General features: G+C 50.8%; 1 protein-coding gene across 1 annotated transcript in view; it reads right to left on the reverse strand.

The window, feature by feature from the left end:
• Positions 1 to 6,516: 6,516 nt before the first annotated feature.
• Positions 6,517 to 23,796, reverse strand: part of PPP5C (protein phosphatase 5 catalytic subunit) — a 65,299-nt gene continuing 48,019 nt past the window's right edge. Inside the window, exons 10-13 of the mRNA XM_067556796.1 lie at positions 13,743 to 13,783; positions 12,048 to 12,226; positions 10,614 to 10,695; positions 6,517 to 8,258 (exon numbers count right to left, since the gene is read on the reverse strand). Coding sequence (XP_067412897.1) covers positions 8,196 to 8,258; positions 10,614 to 10,695; positions 12,048 to 12,226; positions 13,743 to 13,783 — 365 coding nt within the window. The 3' untranslated portion in view covers positions 6,517 to 8,195. The remainder of the gene's footprint in view (positions 8,259 to 10,613; positions 10,696 to 12,047; positions 12,227 to 13,742; positions 13,784 to 23,796) is intronic.

Raw genomic sequence — 23,796 nt, forward strand, 5'->3', positions numbered from 1 at the left:
TAGTGTCACTTTTTGGGGATGTGATTAACTATAACAAAAGGAATGACAGAGGGGTGGGGGGAAGGGACTAAGACTCCCCCACCTGCCAAGGGGGAGATACCCAAGAGGCAGGTTAGAGAGTGAGGTGACCGTATTCGTTGTGGGCGTGGCATCATGAAGCCTGGAGCTAGGTTACGAGGCAGGTTAGAGGGTGAGGCAGCCATGTTTGTTGTGGGCATGGCATCCTGAAGCCAGGAGCTAGTTGGGAGAAGGCTAGCGGGTGAAGCGGCCATGTTTATTGTGGGCATGGAGTTCCGGAGCCAGGAGCCAGCTGTTTTCTGGAGCTGTGCTGAAGAACTAAATGTGAAGGCCATTGTCATGGCAGCACCTGAGCATGGGTGTGGGGGATCAGGCCAGTGTTGGGCAACTGATGGATTTTTTCGGTTCAGTGGCAGTTTTGAAAAGTCAGGGGGAAAGAATTCATTTTGAGTCAAACCAAAACTGAAAATTTTCAATGAATTGAAAAGTTGAAAAAACCCAGCATTGAATCAAATGCCACGTTTCACTTGGCCACATTTTAAATGTTTCATTTTGATTTTGACCAGTCCCCACCTTTTTTAAAGATAAAAGAAAGAAATTACGCATTGAAAAGTCACTTCAAACTGCAAAACCCAAACATTTCAGTTCAAAGACATCCAGCATTTTGGGAGCATTGGCCCTCCATCATCCTGAAACCAATAATTCAGTGAAACATTCTGGTGTCGTCAACTCAGCATTTTTCACCAAAAAAATAGTTTCAGTCAAAAAGTTTTGCCCAGCTCTAACCAAGTCCCCATCGCATGGAGCCCAGCTAGATCGTCTGTGCCTCTTGTTTTAGTGTCTCCAAGCCCCTTCGCCAACACAAAGACCAGCAGCAGCTGCGTGATCAGTAGCCCTCGAGGGAGACCTTACGCGGGCCTTGCTACAGATTTGCTTATACCTGCCTTCACCCATGCGCAAGCCACGCTGGCGAGTTCTGGAAGCACATCCTGGCACCATTTTGGGTGGTTGGAAAGGCATTTAGCGACAGCTGATTCCTGAGCCACCATCCTTCCCCCTCTGCGGGGTCCCAGAACCCAGCCCGAGCCCAAACATCTGCGCTGCAATTTCATTGCCCTGCAGCTCAAGCCAGCTGCCCTGGGCCAGCCACGGGTGTTTTAGTGCAGTGTGGAAGGAACACTAGAGTGCAAGGCCAGAAGGGACTGTTGTGGCCATCCTGTCAGACCTACTGGGTAACACGGGCCAGAGACCTGCCCCCAAATAATTCCTAGCGCAGAGCTTTTACATCCCACCTTGATTTAAACGGGGGTCTGGGCTGCAGAATCCCCACCCACCTGTGGTAGGCTGGTCCAATGGTTAATACACTCCCTGCTAAACACTGGCATTTGTCTAGTGTCAGCGTGCAGCCATTGGCGCGGTAGACCTGTCTCTGCTAGTCGGAAGAGCCTGTTATTAAAGATCTGGTCTCCAGGTAGGCACTGATAGATGCGGTTCGATTCACCCCTTCACCTTCTCTAAGCTTCTTCTCCTCTTCCTCCCAGCCACGCTGGCAGGACGGCAGCTCAGTCACCCAGCTGCCATCTCTCCCGGAGATGCCTCCCAATGGACCCCCCCTGGAGTCTGCTGCCATCTCTCCTCCTGTTCCCACCAGGCACCTTCCCCCCAGGCTGAGCTCCTCACACTGGGAGGTGCACCTCTAGGTCCAGGAAGCCCCGGAGTGAGGAGGGGTAAGGGCTGCACCCCACAGCCACGCTCTCTGGGGCCAGCGGCCAGCAGCAGCCCAGCACTGCCTCCCCATAACAAGAGCCACTTGGCACCAACAGCCATCCCTCAGAGCTCCCCTGCCCACTGCCAACCCCCTCCTCTGGCTGACAGGACTCCCTGAGCCCGCTCCCCACAATCACAGAGCCCTTGGCTCCCTGGCAATCTATAACCCCCACCTCAACCTCTACGATCCCCCCACATCTAACCCCAAGAGCCCACTCTGCCTTTCCCATACCCCACAATCACTACTTTTATATGGCTAATCTATGTGGTACACAGCATGCCTTGTGAGGGAGCCTTTGAAAACTCATAATCTGCTGAGTATCATTATCCTGCTGAACTGTGTGTAACAGCCCTGCATGTGAGATTGCGCTGTGTGATTGTTACTGAAACACACTGTAATTCTGGGTAACACCATAAGCCAACTGCTCACAGACAAATACACACCTGCGTGCCAGCAAGGTGCTAAAGAGCCATTACCTATTTAATCGGACATTCACCAGCAGGGGAGGAAGGTATAAATGAAAGTATTAGCATTTTAGCATTTCAGTTTAAAGTATCTGAAGGAGAGTTGGCAGCTCAAATACATGATGGAACCGCCTGACACCCCCACAATGACTTTTCCTATACAACAGGTCAGAGTATAAAGGAGGGGAAATGCTGCTAACCACTTCTGCTCTCCACCGTATATTGTGCTGCTCATAACATCCATGAATACCTGATGAACATTGAACGGAGGGGGTGGTCCCAGGGTGAAAGGAAACCCAGCCTGTGAACCGAGAACTGTGAACTGAGACTTGCCTGCAGCATCTGGTGTGGTGAGAATGATCTTTGTTTCAAATCTTATTTAGCTTGATAAAGTTTGGGCATTAGATTGCGTGTTTATCCTTTTCTTTCTTTTGTAACCAATTCTGACTTTATACCTTGCCACCTATAATCACTGAAGAGCTAGCTTTCTCTAGTTAATAAACTTGGTTTATTGCTTTATCTAAACCAGTGTGCATGTCTGAACAGCTTGGGAAACCTTTGCTTGAGATAAAAGGCCAGTGCATAAACATTCTCCTTTGCTGGAATGTCGGCCTAGATATGAGCTTGCATTGGTCAGTAATGTGCTGGACAGTACAAGACATCTGGGTTCCCAGGGTGCAGGGCTGGGGCCGGGACGATGCCAGTGTTGCCCTGTATGTATTCCTGGTTGGCTGGGAGAGCAGGCATGTATTCAGCTGGGAAGGATTTTACATGCTCCTGGCTGTGCGTGAGCAGAGCCTGCAGAAGTTGCTGTTCTCCAGAAAAGCAGTTTAAAGGCATCCCAGGCTGGACTGCTGGGGAATCTTACACCCCTTGTCCCCAATATCCACCCGTCCATCCCCTTACCCCTAACCTCCACTCTCTCTCCCGGGCTTAACCCCATGCCCCTTTGACTCACCTAACCCCTTCCCGCCCCCCCCCCCCCCCCCCAGTTCTATCTTCTGTCCACTGTTGCCAATTGGGTGATTTTTGTCACCAGAGCTAGCAAAAGTCACCAGATTGCCACCGGGTTTGGTGGCAAGTGATGTGCTGCAGCAAGGCCTGAAACATCTCATGCAGGACTAAAAAGCTGCCAGATCTAGTGACAAATGGCTAAGTTGGCACTGCCATGGGCCATGGCAGCCCTGCCTCACAGTGCAGGTAGCCAGCGTCTCTGTGCATCCCGGCACATCTTTTTTCCTAAGGACTCCAACACTGGCCTTCTTCACAGCATCTGTGGGCCAGTCCCTGGGTGCAGAGGGCCACCACCGAAATGGAAAAGGAACACAGCCCATTGAAGAATGCCTGAGGCTCTAGTGAGCACCCATAACCTCACCTGCCTCAAATCCCCCACAGTGGAGAAAAGAGTCTCGTAACCCAGTTGCAAAGAGACATCCAACTTCTGAGAAAGGCCCTGCACTGTCTGGTTCCTACCCACCATCTAGATACCACCCATTCTGTGTAACAATTCAGCCAAGATGAGTGAGCTGGCTCATATTTGACTGCAAAATTCCTCTGCAATTGTACATGGCAGCAGGATCCGGCCTGTCCCTCCATAACACTGATCGTATGGAGGGAAAGGGGGAGTGCTAGATATGCTGGAGGGCAGGGATAGGATTCAGAGTGACCTAGACAAATTGGAGGATTGGGCCAAAAGAAATCTGATGAGGTTCAACAAGGACAAGTGCAGAGTCCTGCACTTAGGACAGAAGAATCCCATGCACAACTACAGACCAGGGACCGACGGGCTAGGCTGCAGTTTGGCAGAAAAGGACCTGCGGGTTACAGTGGACAAGAAGCTGGATATGAGTCAGCAGTGTGCCCTGGTTGCCAAGAAGACTAATAGCATATTGGGTTGCATTAGTAGGAGCAGTGCCAGCAGTTCGAGGGAAGTGATTGTTCCCCTCTATTCAGCATTAGAGAGGCCGCATTTGGAGTATTGTGTCCAGTTTTGGGGCCCCCACTACAAAAAGGATGTGGACAAGTTGGAGAGAGTCCAGCGGAGGACGACAAAAATGATTAGGGGTCTGGAGCACAAGATTTATGAGGAGAGGCTGAAGGAACTGGGCTTGTTTAGTCTGCAAAAGAGAAGAATGAGGGGAGATTTGATAGCAGCATTCAACCTGAACCTGAAACCTGAACCTGAAAGGGGGTTCCAGGGAGGATGGAGCTAGGCTGTTCTCAGTGGTGGCAGATGACAGAACTAGGAGCAATGGTCTCAAGTTGCAGAGGGGGAGGTCTAGGTTGGATATTAGGAAAAACTTTTTCCCTAGGAGGGGGGTGAAGCACTGGAATGGGTTATCTAGGGAGGTGGTGGAATCTCCATCCTTAGGGTTTTTAATTTGCGGTTTGACAAAGCCCTGGCTGGGATGATTTAGTTGGGGTTGGTCCTGCTTTGAGCAGGAGTTGGACTAGATACCTCCTGAGGTCCCTTCCAACCCTCATCTTCTATGGTTCTGATTCTGTCCTTGCTGATCTGTCGAGGGCGCGGAGCATGTTGCACATTAAAACCAGACCTTTACAGCCATAACCTCTGTCAGACACCTGTGCACCGAAACGGCCTTGGGGAACTGCTCCCTCTTGCACTCTGTGACCCTTTGTACAATCACGTCTCCTCTCTAGGGCTGTAAATGGGGCTGGGACTGGATCTCAACTCAATTGCAAGTCAGCCCCAGCAAGGAAAAGCTCCATCACCAATTCCCCTGAGCCTCCCAGTCCTTTCACAGCAGCTGATCATGAGCGCTGAGTGCCATCCTGCAACACACACATGGGGCCCAGGTGCAGAAGGCAGAGGTGAGCATTGGCCAGAGGGGGACACACAAGGTTCATGCATCTTGCTGGGAAGGAATCAATGCAACAGCTGACGGCTTCAAACCAACTCCTTCCTGGCCACGTCTTGCAGGTGGGTAAATTTAACGCCCAGTGTGAAAGGAGACGGTCTCTTTCTACTGCACAGTTGAGCAGCGGCTCTTGCTTCCAAAGCTGGAGCATCAGCAAATCCAAGCCACCCCAGTGCAGCTTTTACTCCCTCTGAGAGATGCCAGCAGCCCTGCCGAAGAGCTAGCTGGCATCCAGCCCTTCTCTAAACAAACTCGCTAGCTGCTTTTAAAGCTGTGCAGGAAGCAGAGTGTGGGGTTGGGGACAGCCGCCTCGCTGTCTCTTGCTAACACCTGTAGGTAACAGAGTCGCGGGGTCCCTCTGGGACGTTCCCTGCTGGGAACATTTGGAGAAGGAAGCAGCAGGGGACTGAGCGCTCCAGAATGCACGGAGGAGGGATACAGAGCACAACGAATGGCCTCATCACATGGTGAGTGACAGGGGTAGGTTGGGAACCCCAAGCCCCTGATCACCAGCAGAGTAGGATTATTACCGCAAGGAGCCCGCTGCCAGCCCGCCATTTCTCCATGCACTTTCTGCAGTCAAGGGCAGGGGGATGGGCCCACTGAGCTGGTGGGCATGGAGTCATGGGTTGTGTAGGCCTGGAGAAACTGTCTACTAGGGGCTTGGGGAAATTGTCTGGCAAAACTAGGGCAGTAGACTCATTCTGCAGTAGCTCCATGGGACAATGTCCCATGTAGACTGTGAGGCCTTAGCAGCCCGTGCCAGGCCAACTCACGGGGGGTGGGAGGCCTTGGGGAGGGCTGACAGGCACTCAGGAGGCCCTCATGGATGGGACAAAGTGTTAGCTCAGTGAGCAGATGGCGGCAGCATCACATAGTGGTTAGAGCACAGCGCTGGGACCCAGGCACCCTGGGTTCCATTCCCAGCTCTGCTGCTGTGAGAGAGACCACAGGCATGCTCCTTTCCCATCTCTGTGCCTCAGTTTCTCCATCTCTGAAATGGAGAGAATGCTGCCCCGAGACCTACCGCTGCAAAGACAAAGCCCCCTTTACGAGGCTGAGCTGCTGCTTCGGATCCAGGTGCGGTTGGAGACAAAGCTGATCTCCTGCTCTGCCTAGTGGGAGATCCCACCCCAAAGCGACTGGCCCGAGGAATGATGCGTGGTTACTCCAGGAGCTCAGAGCTGGTGTGCATTTGCTGCTCCCCCTCCAGCTGAGGGCACTGATGGCCGGTTGCATACGCCCCTGGGGTGTAGCTTTCACATGCTCTCCTGCTGCAGAACTGGAAGGAGAAAACAGGAGGGGAGCTAAGGACACCTGGGGCAAGTGATGTGCTTGTGGGGGGAGGGGGACAGGCCCAGGACACAGGAGTGGCCAGCTAGTCCGCAAGGCTTACAATAATTACTTTATTTGAACATCTTTAATTACAGACAGTAGAATAGCTCGAGAGGTGTGTAGGGGGCTCCTGGCTTTGGTGGTGAGCACAGGGACACCCAAGTGCTCTGGACTCATTTGCTGTTGGTTTGCATATGTGGCACAGAAGACCGGCCGCTCTTCCACGAGGGGGTGCACGATGCTCCCCAGGCTGAGAGGCCAGGGCATGGGTGGGGGTAAAACACCCCGAGAAATCCAGTCTGCTGCCAACCCTCCCCCCCCAGTTACACACAAACACCCACCCCACACACACACCCCTGGCAAGATCAGGATTTCGAGGCTGGCCTCTGTGAGCCCATCACCCACACACCTATTGCTTATTTGTTGTGGAGGGGGTGGAGAGCTGGAGGCAGATGTCCGGGGAGGAGGCACGTCTCAGGGGGAGGACGGGGAGCTACCGGCCTCACATCAGATTGCTCCCAGGGGACCTGGAAGAGGGGCACCCCAGGGTGAGAGCGCGTCTGTCAGACTGGCAGCCAAGGATCATGAGCCCAGAGAATTAGAGCACCTATGGGTACATCTACAGAGCAAAGAAAACCCACAGCTGGCCCACGCTGCCTTTCTCAGGCTGCAGGACTGTTGCATTGCTGAGCTCTGGGACCCTCTCACCTGGCAAAGTCCTAGAGCCTGGGCTCCAGCCCCAGCCTGCAAGTCTACAGAGCCATGAAACAGCCCCACAGCCTGAGCGGGCTGGCATGGGCCAGCCTCTGGTGTTTCTTTGGTGTGTGGACAGACCCTCTGAAACCAGAAAAGCTGGGCCCAGATCCTGGTATTAGACACCTCCTGGGAGACTGGGGGCTGGAGGTCCCATGGCCCAGATCCTAGTAGCCAGAGATCCCAGCCCCAGACAGCATCTATGAGACCAGCAGCCGGGGCACTTGGCCCAGATCCTGGCCTTAGAGAGCACCTGTGAAACTGGCCCACGCCCACGTCCACCCGGTGTAGAATGCTTGCGGGGATGTGACCAGGGATCCCTGCTGGGCTGAGCTCTCACCACGCAGGCTGGTGAAAGTGGAGCCCAGCCATCCCTGCCTGCCCACAGTGAGTTTCTGACGCTAAGGGAAAGGATGACTAAGGATGGAACCTACCCCCTGCCCCACAACTTGCTTCTGCTTGTGACCTGATCCCAACCTATGACCCCACCTGATCCCAACCTGCGACTTCTCCTGAAATCCCCAAGCCCAGAGACCACCTGTGAGAGATGCCTCAGAGCCACAGCACTTGGGGAAGGGAGCTAGGCCTCCACGCTCCACCCTCCAGGCCAGTAACGTCTGCCAGGAAATCGGGCTGCGGACAGAACCAGCGGGCCAGCGGCCTCTCTGTTCCAGGCTGGAGTCAGAGAGAAACCGGGAGAGCTGGGAAGGAACGAGCCCTGGGAATAAATACAATCTTTCCAATATATTAAAAAAAATACTCCTTGCTAGCGCTCTGCCTCTTGGCTGTGTGACGCCAGCTCACGGCAACACTACAAATGGTCTCAGTGGGGGAGAAGAGATCCACGGCGACCCCCCTGTGATGGACACTCCGGCGGCTGGGCAGCGCGGGCTGATGGGGGAAGAAATTAAACAGGCCGAGGAACCGTCTCCACCTAGCATGGGGGTCCTCCAGGCGGGGGGTGGTGGTGGGGGGAGGTTACATCATCCCCAGCTGCAGGAGGGTGTTGGCGTAGGCCATTGGTTTGACGTTCGGGTGAGGCTGAAAGAGAAGAGGCAGCCAGGTTAATTCCTGAGGGCTCAGGTGGCAGCACTGTCCCACCCTCCTGTGGTGTCTGCAGAGGCCCCTGCCCACTCGAGGAGCAGAGGGGCAAGAGGCTGTGGGGAGACTGTGATGGTAATGAAAGTGCTGGTGAGGTGGTGTACCCCTCTCTGAAGCATTGCCCCAGAGCAGTGCTAGGGGGCGCTGTGTCGCAGGGAGCAGGGCGTGGCCTCGGCAGGGGGTGCTCTGCCTGGCACTCAGTGCTGGCATCAATATCCCAGGGCAGCACTAGGGGGCGCTGTGCCACAGGGAGTGGGGCGGGGCCTCGGCAGAGGGTGCTCTGCACTGGCATTCAGTGCTGGCACCAATATCCCAGTGCGGTGCTAGGGGGCGCTGTGCCGCAGGGAGCAGGGTGGGGGCTCAGCTGTGTCTCTGTGCTGGGGGAAGTGATGGTGTGGGGCAGGCCTGCTGACACAGTAAGCACTTTGGGATCTCAGACACTGCAGACGGATAAATTAATTATTACTGAGGCTCACCAAGCCCCAGTGCAGAGCAAGGGGGCACAGTGCAGATGCCAGTGCCCAAGCAGGGCTCCAGGGGGCACTGTGGGGAAAAAGGGTTGCCCAGACAGCTGGTAGAAATAGAACATGGAGGGCCGCTGCGGACAGCGTGATCGTGACTCTCGACTGGCGACTAGAGCGGAGCCAAGAATTGATTTCCCGGTTTGGTGGCTGAACCAGAAAAATCCCAAACCATTTCTGTTCAGGTCGACCAAAACAAAAAACAGAAAAAATATTCCAAAATGATTCGGGTTTTTACCCTTTTGAGTTTAACTCTACATTTCTAAACGAGTCAACTTTTTTGGAATGTTTTTAGCTGTTACTTTTTCTGGCCAAAACTAGAAGCCCCGTTTGACCTGAATTCATGCACAGCTTCAGGCCACATGAAACTGCGTTTTTCAGCAAATAAATACTCACCCTACAAAATTGCCCAGCTCTATTAGACAGGGCCGGGCTCCTGCAGCTTCTGGAAATCAGACCCTTTAGGGGGGTCTCAAAGTGGGCCCTGACTCACTAGGCCCCTCTGCAAACATACCTGCTAGGAGCCTGCCCTCCCTCCCCCTCTGTATCGGGACACTTCTTCCTCCCATTGCTCTTTGAGGAAGCACTGGCTGAGAATTGGACTGTATCTCTTTAAGACCCTCCAGGCCCCACTGAGCCCCAGGAGGGGGTTTAATAGTTTCCCAGCTTTTATCTCCCCCCTCCCTCAGCACATGAGCCGGGCTGGGAAACCTTTAGCCCACAGATACCCTGGCTGGGATAACGGACCCCACCCAAGGCAGATGACTTCATGCATTTAGGCAGTGAGGAGCAGAGGCAGGAGAAAGCAGGGAGCGAGCAGGGAGGGTAAACATCTGATGAAATGTCAGTGCAATTCCTCCTCCCACACAGCTGAGTCAGCTTCCCAGAGGCGTGGCTAGCCTTCTTGCGCAGGCAATTGAGGGCTGGTACCTGGCTGCCAAGCGCCCATGTCCAAAGCCTCAGAGTGAGGCAGACTCCATCAGCTGTGGGATTCGGAGGGACATTGTGGGCACATCTGGGGACGTTTTCCAGGATCCAGCCTCATTCCAGTGACACTGGGCCCAATTCCCAGCTCCCCCGTCCCTGTCACTGGGGAGAGGGACAAGGAGTGGCTTTAAGGCCCCTCTGCGTGCCCCATATTCTGGGCCCTGGTGTAAGAACAGCTCTGAGGCTGCTGAAATTAACTCACACTCTGCCTCAATGGGCCCTGGGGGCAGAGAACAGCCACAGCAAAGGACACTTTGCCCACGCCCCCAATCCACCCTCTCTGGGCCCTGGGGGAGCAGAGAATAGCCACAGCGCAGTGCACTCCGAGCACAAGCCGGATCTTCCTCCTATGCAGCTTCACACCTGCTGGGGAGGCCCCGTTTGGGTTTGGGGGATAATCAGGAAGAGGTTACTGCCCCCTCAAAAGTGGCAGGGTGGCCTATAGGGCCCAGCTGTAGCTCCAAACGAGGCCTCTGTCTGCACACAGCAGGGCAGTGGGGGCAGGACAAGCACACCCCAGAGCTCAAGGACAAGTTCAGAGATGTCACAACTGCACCCCCTGCCTACATCAGGCGGCCTGATGCCAGGAGCTGGGTCTGGACGGGCAGGGAGCCCTGGTTCCTCCAACCAAGAGGCAGGTGAAGGACTGGGATCGTCTGCCTAGCCATGGAAGCAGGCTGGGCCCCGGGCAGCGTGAAGGCCAGAGGGAGTTGCCCCAGGCTGGCAGGCCCAGGGGGCAGGTGCAGTTAGTGTCTGGCAGCTCTGACAGGACGATCCAATCACTCACCACGGCTGTGAACTGGTGGAATTCGGGGCGCAGGTCCGACCCTCGCAGGTGGATGTATGAACCTTTATTCCCCATCTGGTCGCTGGGGAGAGAATGCATGGAGAGCTGGTCACATCCAGCCAAGGGAGGGAGATTTCAGCCCCCACCCAAAGAGACCTCCCTGACTTTCACGCAGCGTGGCCAGACCGCCCCCGGATGCTGCGTGGGACAAAACCAGACCTGTCTGCAGCACCTGCTTCAGGAGGGCAGCTCCAGAGTGAGACTCTCATTGAGACCTCAGATGCTTCACCAGCAGGGCTGTGACCCCAGTGCACACATGGAGAAACTGAGGCACAGAGAAGTAATGTGCCCAAGCACTTGCTGAGTTGAAGATAGAACCCAGGACTCCTGACTTCCAGCCTCCCCTGCTCTGACCACTAGACCCCACTCCCGTCCCAGCACCAGAGACAGACCTAGGAATCTGGACTCCCAGCCTCCCCTGTTCTAACCACTAGATGGCACACTCCCCTGGCCAGAGCAGGTTCAGAACCAGGGGGTCCTGACTCCCAGCCCCTCCTGTTCTAACCACTAGATCCCACTCCCCTCCCAGCTCTAGGAATAGAACCCAGGAGTCCTGACTTGCAGCCTCTGCTCTAACCACTAGCTCAAACTACCTTTTGCAGCATGCACACACAGCCGTTAGCTGCTTGTCAGTGGCACTGTTCCCCTTTCCCAAGCACCCTGCCCTCCCTGGTGGTGGAAGCAGCAAATGCCAATGACGCTAACCAAGCTGGCTTCCAAACCTCTGCTGGCTGTGCTCCTGCCCAGAAAGGGCCAGCCGGGAGGCCTGCGCTGTCACCCCCTGGATCTCACCCTCGAAGCCAGGATAAGTCAGAGTCAGTGTGGTACCACGACTTGAGACCTCCAGCCAAAACCCAGAAACTGCCAGGAGCTCAGTGGGAGGCACTCTCCCCTGGCAGTCAGGGGGTGCAGGAAGCGTGGACAAGATTTAAACCTGAGATCCTGACTTCTTGGGGGCCGTTAAGAAAACTCCAGCTCCTGCCATTACAAGGGGCAGGCACAAATTCCCCCAGGCCCCAGGACTCTTTACTTCCTGCCCTAACCTTGCAGAGTTGGGCTATTGCTGTTAAACAGGTGCCATGCCCCAGAGGTGGCTGCATCTCAGCAGTGGATGAGTATGAACCCCTCAGAGGTGGCAGTGTCTCAGCAGGAGGGAGTGTGCAGTGACCCCTGGATCTCCTCTGTCCCAGGGGGCTGAGACTTCATGATCTAAGTGGTGACTTCATAATCTAAGCAGGCTGGACATGTGGCAGGGACCTCTCCCCAACACAGGCCAGGCTCCGGAGAAAACAGAGATGCTCCCTGATCACTCCCTAGCTTCCTCTGTGGCTTAGCCACCCAGGGGTTCCCCAAAGCCCTGCCCGGAGCTCTCACCAGTAGTTGGGTGCCGAGAAGACGGTGATGCACTTGCCATCGTGCGTCACCTCGTAGCCTTCGGGCTTGACCTCGTGGCTCCGGATGATGTATTCTAAATGGTTCTGCTCCAGGAAGCTTTTGGTGACGTCTGGCCCAAACTGACAGCTCACGCCGCGCTTGCTGACCGACCGGCCGTTCTGGAAAGGTGAGGGGAGGGGCGACCAATAGTCACTGAACGTGTCCTGATGTGCAGCTGTGTCATGTTGCCGAGTGAGGGGAGGGGTCTCTACACAGTGTGGGGAACAGAGACTCCGCCCACCCTCTCCGAACTTCCATCCAGGAAGCTTCCCACCACCTCTGGCTGCTGCTAGACTAGGGAGGGGGCAAGGAGCCCATCATAGCACGAGGTTTAGCCAGGGGTCTGTGGCCCCACTGGCTGATCACTCACCCCACGTGGGATCCCCTGGCTAACCCAGCTGTTCCAATCTGATCACTTGCAGACGAGGGACCGGCCGAGCCCCGGGGGTCCTAGTACCAACCCTGCTCCCCATGGGGCAGCAGACCATCATGGGAGCTCTGATGAGAAGCTATCGCCGTCCATGTAAAGCTACGAGTACCAGCACACCTACCACTGGCCTCCCATCCGTCCCTTCTTATAATCTGTCCCCGCAGGGTGAAAGAGACTCCTGGGAACAACCCACCCCTCCCCCTTTGTGGGTCTGTCCACACTGCACCCAGGCTCCGACTCATGTTTGAGCCCAAGCCTGCCTTCTGTCCACACTCAAAATCAGCCTGATTCATGGCATCAAGCACTCAGGACCCGGCTCCTAGGAGCTGCTGGGGGTGGATCCGAGCCAGAGTCCTGCTGCAACTCAGGTCCAAGCCCTGTCCCCCTTTGCAGCTTGGACGCCACACAAGCCACAGGCTGGAGTCAGAAGGCCTGCGCCGCGCCGTGCAGACGTGATAGCACAGGCTGAGACCGGGTGCTGCAGTGGTTACGCCCAGGATCACACTGCAGTGCAGATGCCCAGCGGGGGTCGCACAGGCCTGGGCTCACGATGCAGTGTGGACACTTGACCCACAGGCTCCTTTCCCACCTCACAGGTGCAGCTTTCCTCCCTCCTGTCCTGCCAGAGCTTTGTGCTGGCGACAGGTGCTACTGACAGCCCTGGGGAATCTCCTATTCACCCTCCACCCATAGGCCTCTCGGGCTGACGGGATCCAGTCTCCACAGTGCAGCCGTCCCTCAGCCTCACTGCTAATGAGCTTGTGCCTGTGGAAACGGCAAAGCCCGTGGGGCACAACTGAGCTGAGCCTCACCCAACTTACCCCATCCCAGTCACTGTCAAAGGGGCTGACCCCGGGCCAGCATCAAGCAGTGCAGCAGATGGGTTCCCCCACCCCAGCCCGCGAGCTGTCAGCTGGGATGGAGAACTGTCAGCTGCCGGGTGGTGGGAGGGCTCCACATAGCGCCCTGCATGTCCCACCCCAGCGAGAGCCAGCAGAGGCGGCTCTGAGTCAGCCCACATGGACCCTCCAACACAAGCAGTGACCTGCTCGGCCTGACACCGCCACCCACGTGCAGGCGGAGGGCAGAGCACAACAGCCCGGCACACGGCAAGCACCGGGAGCTGAACTAGCCTGGAGACAACACAACACCACGTGCACACTGAGCCGCCCACACGGTATGGGGGATTTCACCGGCACACTCACCTGAGGCTGCGGGTCGGACCAGAGCAAGTCACACATGGGACCTGCCAACAAGGAGAGAGTGCGTGTCATTCCAAGTGGGGTATGCCAGGGGAGTGCCCCCCTCAGGGCCAATCCATCCACTGTGACATAATCAGCCCCCCCACCCTCCCCGGCTCATTCCCCGGGCCCACCAGCCCGGTATCCCTGCTGTGTTAGAGGAAATTACTGGTCCATCTAATCCTATACCCACTTCCTGCCGCACCAGAGACAGCACTGGGTTCATCTAGCTCTGAGGTCCAGGACAATAGATCAACGTAGACTACAGAGACCCAGACTTAACTCAATATCACGCCTCCTGACATAACAGAGCTGATGTCCCACCCTACCAGTGCACTGGATCGGACCATAGGTAGGAAGGGAGATGGACAGATGACCCAACAGGTCTTGCCCATCTTTAACACCTGTGGCAGGGCCCATCAATCGGTTAGTTTAATGCTTCAGGGAGCGCTGAAAATGCTCCTGGCACATTGCTCCTGGCCACCACAAGCTGCAGTACAAGCATTCGCTCCCCTCTGTTAGCATGGCTGTGGAGAAAGCAATGCCCTCCAGCGCTGACAGGGAGCTTCACAATGCAACGCAATTCAAAAGCAGAGTCAGACATGCCGTGCCAAGCGCAATTTGGAACCAGACGGACTCAGCTGATGTGAGGAGGGATGCCAGGGGCTCAGACGGCAGCAGCAACCAAGAGATTAAAAATCCTGCTGCTGCATTGGCTGAGTCTTGAGGACATCCAGCAGGGCCCCAGACCTACGTTTACTGTCTTGTGGCAGCAGGGGTGGTGCTGACGCCCCAGCAGGTTGGGAAGAGAGGGCCAGGGCACTGCACATGGACTCTGGAGACCGGGGTTCTACTCCCACCTCTGCTGCTGCCCCTGGGCAAGTCCCTGTCTCTCTAGCCTCACCCCCATTGCACAGCTGGGGAGCTAACATCGCAGGGGTTGTGAAGACGCTGTGAGGTGCTCAGGCACTAATGGGGTGGGGGAAGTAGCCAGGATGGATGAAGTCCATGTTTCTGGAGCTGGCAGGTGGAATAGAAGTAAACACCTCTACCCCTTGGCGGCTTAGATAGGGTGGTGATTCATAGAAAGGCCCACTGTGATCATCCGCTCTGGCCCCCTCGCTTGCCTAGGACACAGAAGCCCATGCAGGGACCCTGGTAAAGGCAGCATTGGCTGGAACTACTGGAGGGAGGTGTGAGAAAGGGAACAGCTGATGTGATCCACCCCCAACACAACAAGCCAGGGCAAAGCCAAAGATCTGAACTCATAAGCTCGACATCCAACCAGTGACTCATTCCTCCGGGCCACACTAGAGGTGCCAGAATCCAGTGGCGTACGGAGGGGAACCGGCCAGGCTCTTGGAGGAGGAGTCGTTCCCCGTGGTTGCAGGTGCTGGGCTTTAACATCCCCGGTGGCCACACTGACCCCAGGTCAGGCCTGCTGGCAGCTGAGGGCTTCTGCTGCGGGGGCAGCAAGTGTCCTCCCAGCCCCTCCTGCCCCTGTGCTGGGCGCAAGGAGGGAGCTGCAGGGACCCTGGCCATGCAGGGGCCAGGCAGCCGAAGGCGGGGCTCCAGGGCACAGCCTGTCACGCCCCTCCCCTCCTCTCGCCGGGCGACCTGGGGGCATCTGCCCATCACTGCCACTCCCCACCGACCCCACAGGGGGGAGGAAGGGGACGCAAATGTAAGTGTTGGTCCCCAGGCACCACAGTCTCCTGGAGATCCAGACAGACACCCTACCCATGGCTGCTGGTTGCATCCTTACCATGGGGTCTCTGGGCCAGGGCCAGCTGAGGCAGCACATGCTCCCCAAAAAGCTGGAGTGATCCCATTGTTGGGACCCTCCTTCTAAGTGATGTCACAGTCTCCTCTCACATGAAGAGACCTTTCTGGACAGGGCACCACTTATTCAGAAGAGCCAGGTCATAGCAGTGGGGGATTCGAGTATTAGAAATACCCATAGCTGGGTTTGTGATGACTGGAAGAACCACATGGTGAACTGGCTGCTGGAAGAGAAGATTGTGGACCTCCTGAGATATCTAGACAGATTCATGTATAGTGCTGGATATGAGCCAGTGGTTATGGTGCATGTAGTACAAATGACAGGGAAAGATAGGAGAGAAGTCTTGGACGCCAAATTTAAGCTGGTAGGTAAGAGATTAATGTCCAGGACCTTCATGGTAGCATTCTCTGAAATGCTTCCAGTTCCATGTGTGGGGTCAGACAGACAGGCAAGACTGCAGGGTCTTAACAGGTGGATGAGACAGTGGTATATGGAGGAGGGATTGAGGTTTATTAGGAACCGAGGAACTTTAGGGAAAGGAGAAATCTACACAGGAAGGATGGGCTCCATCTAAGCCAGTGGTTCTCAAACTTTTTGTACTGGCGACCCCCTTCACACAGCAAGCCTCTGAGTGTGAACCTCCCTCCCTCCCTCCCCCCGCCCCCCGGTAAATTATTTTTTTTTATATTTAATACTATTTTAAATGCTAAATTTATGACCCTATTGTTTAAAATGAATTTACCTTTTCTCACCGCTTTTAAATTAAGACTAAAACACACTTTACTGAATTGTTATAAGCAGAAAAGTTTTGTTTGTTCATTTTTTTTAAATAGTGACTGATGAATACTGGGGGTGCAAAGAAACTTTGTCAATATCACTTTTCACAGCAGACTTAGCGCACCATTGCCACCCTTACTTCTGCACTGCTGCTGGTGGAAGCACTGCCTGCAGAGCTGGGCAGCTTCCGACCCCCACATAACAACTTCACGACCTCCTGAGGGGTCGCAACCCCCAGTTTGAGAACCCCTGAAGCCAAACAGAACTAGATTGCTGGCATGTACAATTAGAAAGGTCATACAAAAGATTTTAAACTAAGGGCAGGGGAAAAGCTGACGTGCAGAGGAGCACACAGTTCAGACAAAGACTTCCCTAGGGGAGGATTTATTAAAGGGGATACTCTAGCCTAGTAAAGAGGAGAGGGTAGAAGCTAGTAAAGTATAGGCAGAAATAGAAGAGAAACAGTCAAACAAGAAGAGCCCCATTCAATTACACAGGCAGGCATACAGCTAAATACTGACACATTTTATAAGTGCTTCTATACAAATGCTAGAAGTCTAAATACTAAGAAGGGTGAACTAGAGTGCCTGGCATTAAATGAGGATAACAATATAACAGGCATCACAGAAAGCTGATGGAACAATGATAATTAATGGGACACGGTAATACCAGGCTACAAAATATAAAAGAAAGATGAACTAAGTCCCGCTGGTGGGGGAGTGGCACTGTATGTGAAAGAAAGCACAGAGTTAAACATAGAAAAAATCTTAAATGAATCAGACTATACTACAGAATCTATACAGACGGAAATGCCATACTTGAATAAAAAGAGCATAGCAGCTGGAATATACACCAACCACCTGAACTGGATGGTGATATTGACTGTGAAATGCTCACTGCGTTAGAGAGGCTACAAAAAACAACAAATAATGAGGGATTCCAATTATCCCCATATGCGCTGGGTACATGTCACTTCAGGATGGGATGCAGAGATAAAATTTCTAAATACAATTAATGACCGTTTCTTACAACAGCTAGCCCTGAACTCTACAAAAGGAGAGGCAATTCCTGATTTAGTCCTAAATAAAGCACAAGATCTAGTCCAAAAGGCAAATATAGCTGAACCATTCAGTAAGAGCAATCATAAAATATATTACAATAACATCCTTGTAGAAGGGAAATACCAAAAAAAACCACATTACAGTCACATTTAACTTCGAAAAGGGGAACTACCTAAAAAAGGAACAGTCACAAGAGAGAAATGTCTGAAAGCTGCTTAAACTATTTAAAACAACTGTAATAGGAGGGTCAAACTAAATGTAAACCCCAAATAAAAAATAAATAAACACACACAGCACAAGGACCAAAAAAGGCCACCATGGATAAACAGCAAAGTAAAAAGAGCCGTTAGAAGCAAAAGGGCAATCTTTTTGGAAGTCAACTCCTAGTGCGAAAAATAGAAAGGAGCATAAATTATGGCAAGTCCAGTGTAAAAGGATAATTAGGCAGGCCAAGAAAGAATTCAAAGAGCAATTAGAAAAAGACACAAAAACTAACAGCAAAAAGTTTTTTCTGTATATCAGAAGCAGGAAGCGGACCGAACAATATACTTTGTTACCCAATAATAGCATTAATTCTACCATTGTGCACATTGGACAAGGTTGTGTTTGTGTATGCATGCAATATACCCAAGTTGTAATTAACGGAATTTATAAAAAAAGATGTTAATCCTGCCCAAAACAAATGTTATTGCAATGTTGCTGTATTGGAATTGCGTGATGTAGTTTATGAAGTATCAAAGAATATATTTCAGTTATGAATAGTAGATATTAATGTTGTAGAATATGCTCAACCTGTGATACTGGGAGTCAATACTGATTTGGTACAACGCACGCTAACACATTCAAACATGATAACCCTGCTTACACACATTCAGGAACAATTGAAGACTGTAAATTTGACAGTCGAATATGATGGGACTAAAATAATCGAAGTCCTAGATGCTGCAAAAGCTGCCACAAAGCACAGTTGGTGGAAAACCCTATTGGGATGGTCCCCCACTGCCACTGGGATTTTAAATCTAGCCCTGCATCCCATTGTGCTCATGTGTGTATTGCAGATAGTTTCTCTGATGGCTGCAGTGGGACTCTTTTGGTGGACTAGAAGATCCCTAAAGCGACTCAATGGCCTAAAAGACTCCCGCACATGAGTGAGGCGGCGCTCTGCGATATACCCTGCCGATGAGAAGACACTAATCGTTCAGACCCTGACTGGGGTGCCTTGAGCCATAGTCGGAGGTGTGCATCAAGGAATCATCGTGGTGGCCTATTAAGTTATGACAGCCACCAAGGAGGGGAATGGTGGAAGCCCAGTACAATTTGAGTTGCTTGACCACTGTCCTACAGGCCTAGCATAGATTCAATTGCTTGCTTGGCTATTCTGACCCCTGTAGCATGACATCTTTCAGTTGGCAGAGACTGAATAACCTCATAGATGTCTCAGTTTCTGCATAGCAGGAACATAAGACAAAATACAGATACTATATGCTTGCAGCTGCACATAGATAACGGTGATGGGAACAACAAGTTATCCTTGAACGTCTGGGGGTACACTGTTTTATTGCCAAGGGGCATACTTTTACTTCGCCCCTCCTATCACCAGATGTTGTTTTAAGGACCCCAATTATTATGGTGAGAATGGAATGTAGTTAAGGGTGGAAACCCAATGTAGGTAATTAGCATATATGATAATGAAAGATAATTAGGTGAAGGCTGTTTATGGAAGGGTACAGTAGTCACCACTTAGATAAAGGGGAGCACTCCATCAACACCTGACTCCGTGGGAGGTGCTGCTGGTTGGACCAGAGGATCGACTGACTCCCTGGTGGGCCCCCGAAGAAAGCCGTTCCTGTATACAGCCTTCTGAGTAACTGCTTAGCTCTCCAGGCTTAGTGAGTATGACATACTGTAGTTAATTTTAGGCTTTGTATTTAACTAGTATATTTATAGAAAACCTTGCACATTAAACCTTATTCATCTGCAAATGTGTGTACTGTGTCTCACAGGTATTTACACTGATCACAAAGTGTCCAGAATCAACAATTAACATCCTTGTAGAAGGGAAAAACCAAAAAACCACACATCACAGTAGCATTTAACTTCAAAAAGGGGAACTACCTAAAAAAGGAACAGTCACAAGAGAGAATGCCTGAAAGCTGCTTAAACTATTTAAAAACACTGTAATAGGAGGGTCAAACTAAATGTAAACTCCAAATAATAAATAAACAAACAAACAAACAAACAAACAGCAGAAGGACCAAAAAAGGCTATCATTGTTAGACAGCAGAGTAAAAAGGGCCGTTAGAAGCAAAAAGGCAACCTTTTTGGAAGTCAACTCCTAATGAGAAAAACAGAAAGGAGCATAAACTATGGCAAGTCCAGTGTAAAAGGATAATTAGGCAGGCCAAGAAAGAATTCAAAGAGCAATTAGAAAAAGACACGAAAACTAACAACAAAAAGTTTTTTCTATATATCAGAAGCAGGAAGTGGGCCGAACACTCAGTGGAGCCACTAGACAATCAAGGTGCTAAAGAAGCATTCAAGGAAGATAAGAACATTGCGGAGAAGCTAGATGAATTCTTTACATTGGTCTTCGCTGCGGAGGATGTGAGGGAGTTTCCAACACCTGAGCCATTCTTTTTAGGCGATAAATCTGAGGAACTGTCCCAAATTGAGGTGCTGATAAAGGAGGTTTTGGAACAAATTGATAACTTAAACAGTAATAAGTCACCGGGACCAGATGGTATCACCCAAGAGTTCTCACAGAACTCAAATATGTAACTGTAAAACTATTAACTGTAGTATGTAACCTATCGCTTAAAACAGTCTCTGAACCAGATGACTGGAGGATAGCTAATGTAACACCTATTTTTAAAAAAGGCTCCAGAAGTAATCCTGGCATTTACAGGCTGGTAAGCCTAACTTCAGGACAAATTTCCTAATTTTCAGGAAAATTGGTTGAACCTATAGTAAAGAGCAGAATTATCAGACAGAGAGAACACAACATGTAGAGGAAGAGTCAACACAGCTTTTGTAAAGGGAAATCATGCCTCACCAATCTACTAGAATTATTTGAGGGTGTCAACAAGCATATGGACAAGGGTGATCCAATGGATATAGTGTACTTAGACATTGAGAAAGCCTTTGACAAGGTCCCTCACCAAAGGCTCTTAAGCAAAGTAAGTGGTCATGGGATAAGAGGAAAGGTCCTCTCCTGGATCGGGAACTAGTTAAAAGATAAGAAACAAGGTAGGAATAAATGTCAGTTTTCACAGTGGAGAGAGGTAAATAGCAGGGTCCCCCAAGGATCTGCAGTGGGACTGGTACTGTTCAACATATTCATAAATGATCTAGAAAAGGGGGTAAATAGTGAGATGGCAAAATTTGCAGATCATTCTAAGTTATTCAAGATAGTCAAGTCCAAAGTTACAAAGGGATTTCAGACAAATGGGTGACTGGGAAACAAAATGGCAAATGAAATGAAATGTTGATAAGCACAAAGCAATGCACATTGCATAAAATAATCCCAACTATCCATACAAAACACTGAGGTCTAAGTTAGCTGTTACTACTCAAGAAAGAGATCTTGGAGTCATCGTGATTAGTTCTCTGAAAACATCTACAACAGCTATCTATCCCATTGCATAAGAAAGACAGAAAGTATGGCAAGTGACCACCTTGGCTTAACCAAATCTTAAATGATCTAAAAGTCAAAAAAAAAGTCAAGAAAGAGTCCTACAAGAAGTGCAAACTAGGTCATATTACAAACGATGAATATAAACAAGTAACACAAGCGTGCAGGGACAAAATTAGAAAGACCAGGTGCAAAACGAGATTAAACTGGCTTGAGACATAAAGGATTACAAGGACCATTCTACAAATACATTAGAAGCAAGAGGAAGACCAAGGATAGGGTAGGCCTGTTACTCAATGAGAGGGGAAAACAATAACAGAAAATGAGAAAATGGCAGGGGTGCTAAATGTCTTCTTTGTTTTGGTTTTCACCAAGATATTTGGTGGAAATTGGACATCTAACATAATGAATGCCAGTGAAAATGAAACTGGATCAGAAGCTAAATTAGGGAAAGACCAAGTTAAAAATTTCTTAGACAATTTAGATGTCTTCAAGTCACCAGGGCCTGATGAAATGCATCCTAGAATACTCAAGGAGCTGACTGAGGAGATAGCTGAGCCATTAGCGATTCTCTTTGAAAAGTCTTGGAAGACAGGAGAGATTCCAGAAGACTGGAAAAGGGCAAATCTAGTACCCATCTACAAAACGGGAAATAAGGACAACCCAGGGAATTACAGACCAGTCAGCTTCATTTCTGTACCCAGAATGATAATGGAGCAAATAATTCAGCAATCAATTTGCAAACATCTAGAAGATAATAAGGTAATAAGTAAAAGTCCGCATGGATTTGTCAAGAACAAATCATGTCAAACCAACCTGCTAGCTTTCTTTGACAGGGTAACAAGCCTTGTGCATAGAGGGGAGGCAGTAGATGTGGTATATCTTGATACTTTTGATACTGTCCCACATGACCGTCCCTTAAACAAACTAGGGAAATACAACCTAGATGGAGCTACTATAAGGTGGGTGCAAAACTGGTTGAAAAACCATTCCCAGAGGGTAGTTATCAATGGTTCACAGTCATCCTGGAAGGGCATAACGAGTGGGGTTCTGCAGGGATCAGTTCTGTGTCCGGTTCTGTTCAATATTTTCATCAGTGATTTCGATAATGGCATAGAGAGTAAATACAATAGTTTGCATACAATATCAAGCTGGCAAGTGCTTTGGAGGATAGGATTATAATTCAGAACGATCTGGACAAACTGGAGAATTGGTCTGAGGTAAATAGGATGAAATTCAATAAGGACAAATGCAAAATGCTCCACTTCGGAAGGACCAATCAGTTGCACGTGTACAAAATGGGAAATGATTGCCTAGGAAGGAGTACTGCAGAAAGGGATCTGGGGGTCACAGTGGATCACAAGCTAAATATGAGTCAACAGTGTAATGCTGTTGCAAAAAAAAGCAAACATGATTCTGGGATGTATTAGCAGGAGTGTTGTAAGACACGAGTAGTGATTCTTCCGCTGTACTCTGCACTGATTAGGCCTCAACTGGAGTCTTGTGTCCAGTTCTGGGCACCACATTTCAAGAAAGATGTGGACAAATTGGAGAAAATCCAGAGAAGAGCAACAAAAATGATTAAAGGTCTAGAAAATGTGACCTATGAAGCAAGACTGAAAGAACTGGGTTAGTTTAGCCTGGAGAAGAGCAGACTGAGGGGGACATGATAACAGCTTTCAAAAACATAAAAGGTTGTTACAAGAGGGAGGGAGAAAAAATGTTCTTCTTAACCTCTGAGGACAGGACAAGAAGCAATGGGCTTAAACTGCAGCAAGGGAGATTTAGGTTGTACATTAGGAAAAACCACCCTGACAGTTAGGAAGTTTATCACTGGAGTAAATTGCCTCAGGAGCTTGTGGAATCTCCATCACTGGAGATTTGTAAGAGAAGGTTAGACAAACATCTGTCAGGGATGGTCTAGATATTACTTAGTCCTGCCATGAGTGCCGGGGACTGGACTAGATGACCTCTCAAGATCCCTTCCAGAGCTATAATTCTATGATCTGCTCAATGTGCAAGGCAGTCAAAAAAAAAAAAAAAAAAAGCTAACAGAAGATTAGGAGCCATTAGGAAAGGGATAGATCAGAAGACAGACAATATCATAATGCCACTATACAAACCCAGGGCACGCCCACACCTTGAATCCTGCTGCAGGTCTGGTTGCCCCATCTCAGGAAAGATGTATTAGAATCGGAAAAAGTACAGAGAAGGACAACGAAAATGATTAGTGGATGGAACAGCTTCCATATGAGGATTAAAAAGACTGGGACTGTTCATCTTAGAAAAGGGATGACTAAGGAGGATATGATAGACTTCTATCATGACTGGTGTGGAGAAAATGACACAGTTGGTGTTATTTACCCCCTCACCTAACAGAAGAACCAGGGTCCCCTGATGAAATTAATAGGCCGCTGGTTTAAAACAAACATAAGGAAATACTTTACACAAAGCACAGTCAGCCTGTTGAACTCATTCCCAGGGGATGTTGTGAAGGCCAAAAGGATAACGGAGTTAAATAAAGAATTATCTTGAGTCCTAGTTGTTGGAATTGTGTTATAGTTTGCTTGTGGCTTGTCTTGCCAGGGTTTTGCTGGTTGCATTTATTAGACAGTCATCCAGGTATGAGAAAATTGTAATTCCCTGTCTCCTTAGATGTGCTACAACTACTGCGAGCACCTTGGAGAAAACCCTCAGGGCTGTAGAGAGGCCAAATGGCAGTACCTTATATTGGCAGTGGTTGCTGGACACAGTAAATCTTAGGAA

Source organism: Emydura macquarii, unplaced genomic scaffold, assembly GCF_026122565.2.
Source record: "Emydura macquarii macquarii isolate MOO-44397 ecotype Brisbane River unplaced genomic scaffold, CSIRO-AGI_Emac_v2 contig_1790, whole genome shotgun sequence".
Taxonomy (NCBI): Eukaryota; Metazoa; Chordata; order Testudines; family Chelidae; genus Emydura; species Emydura macquarii.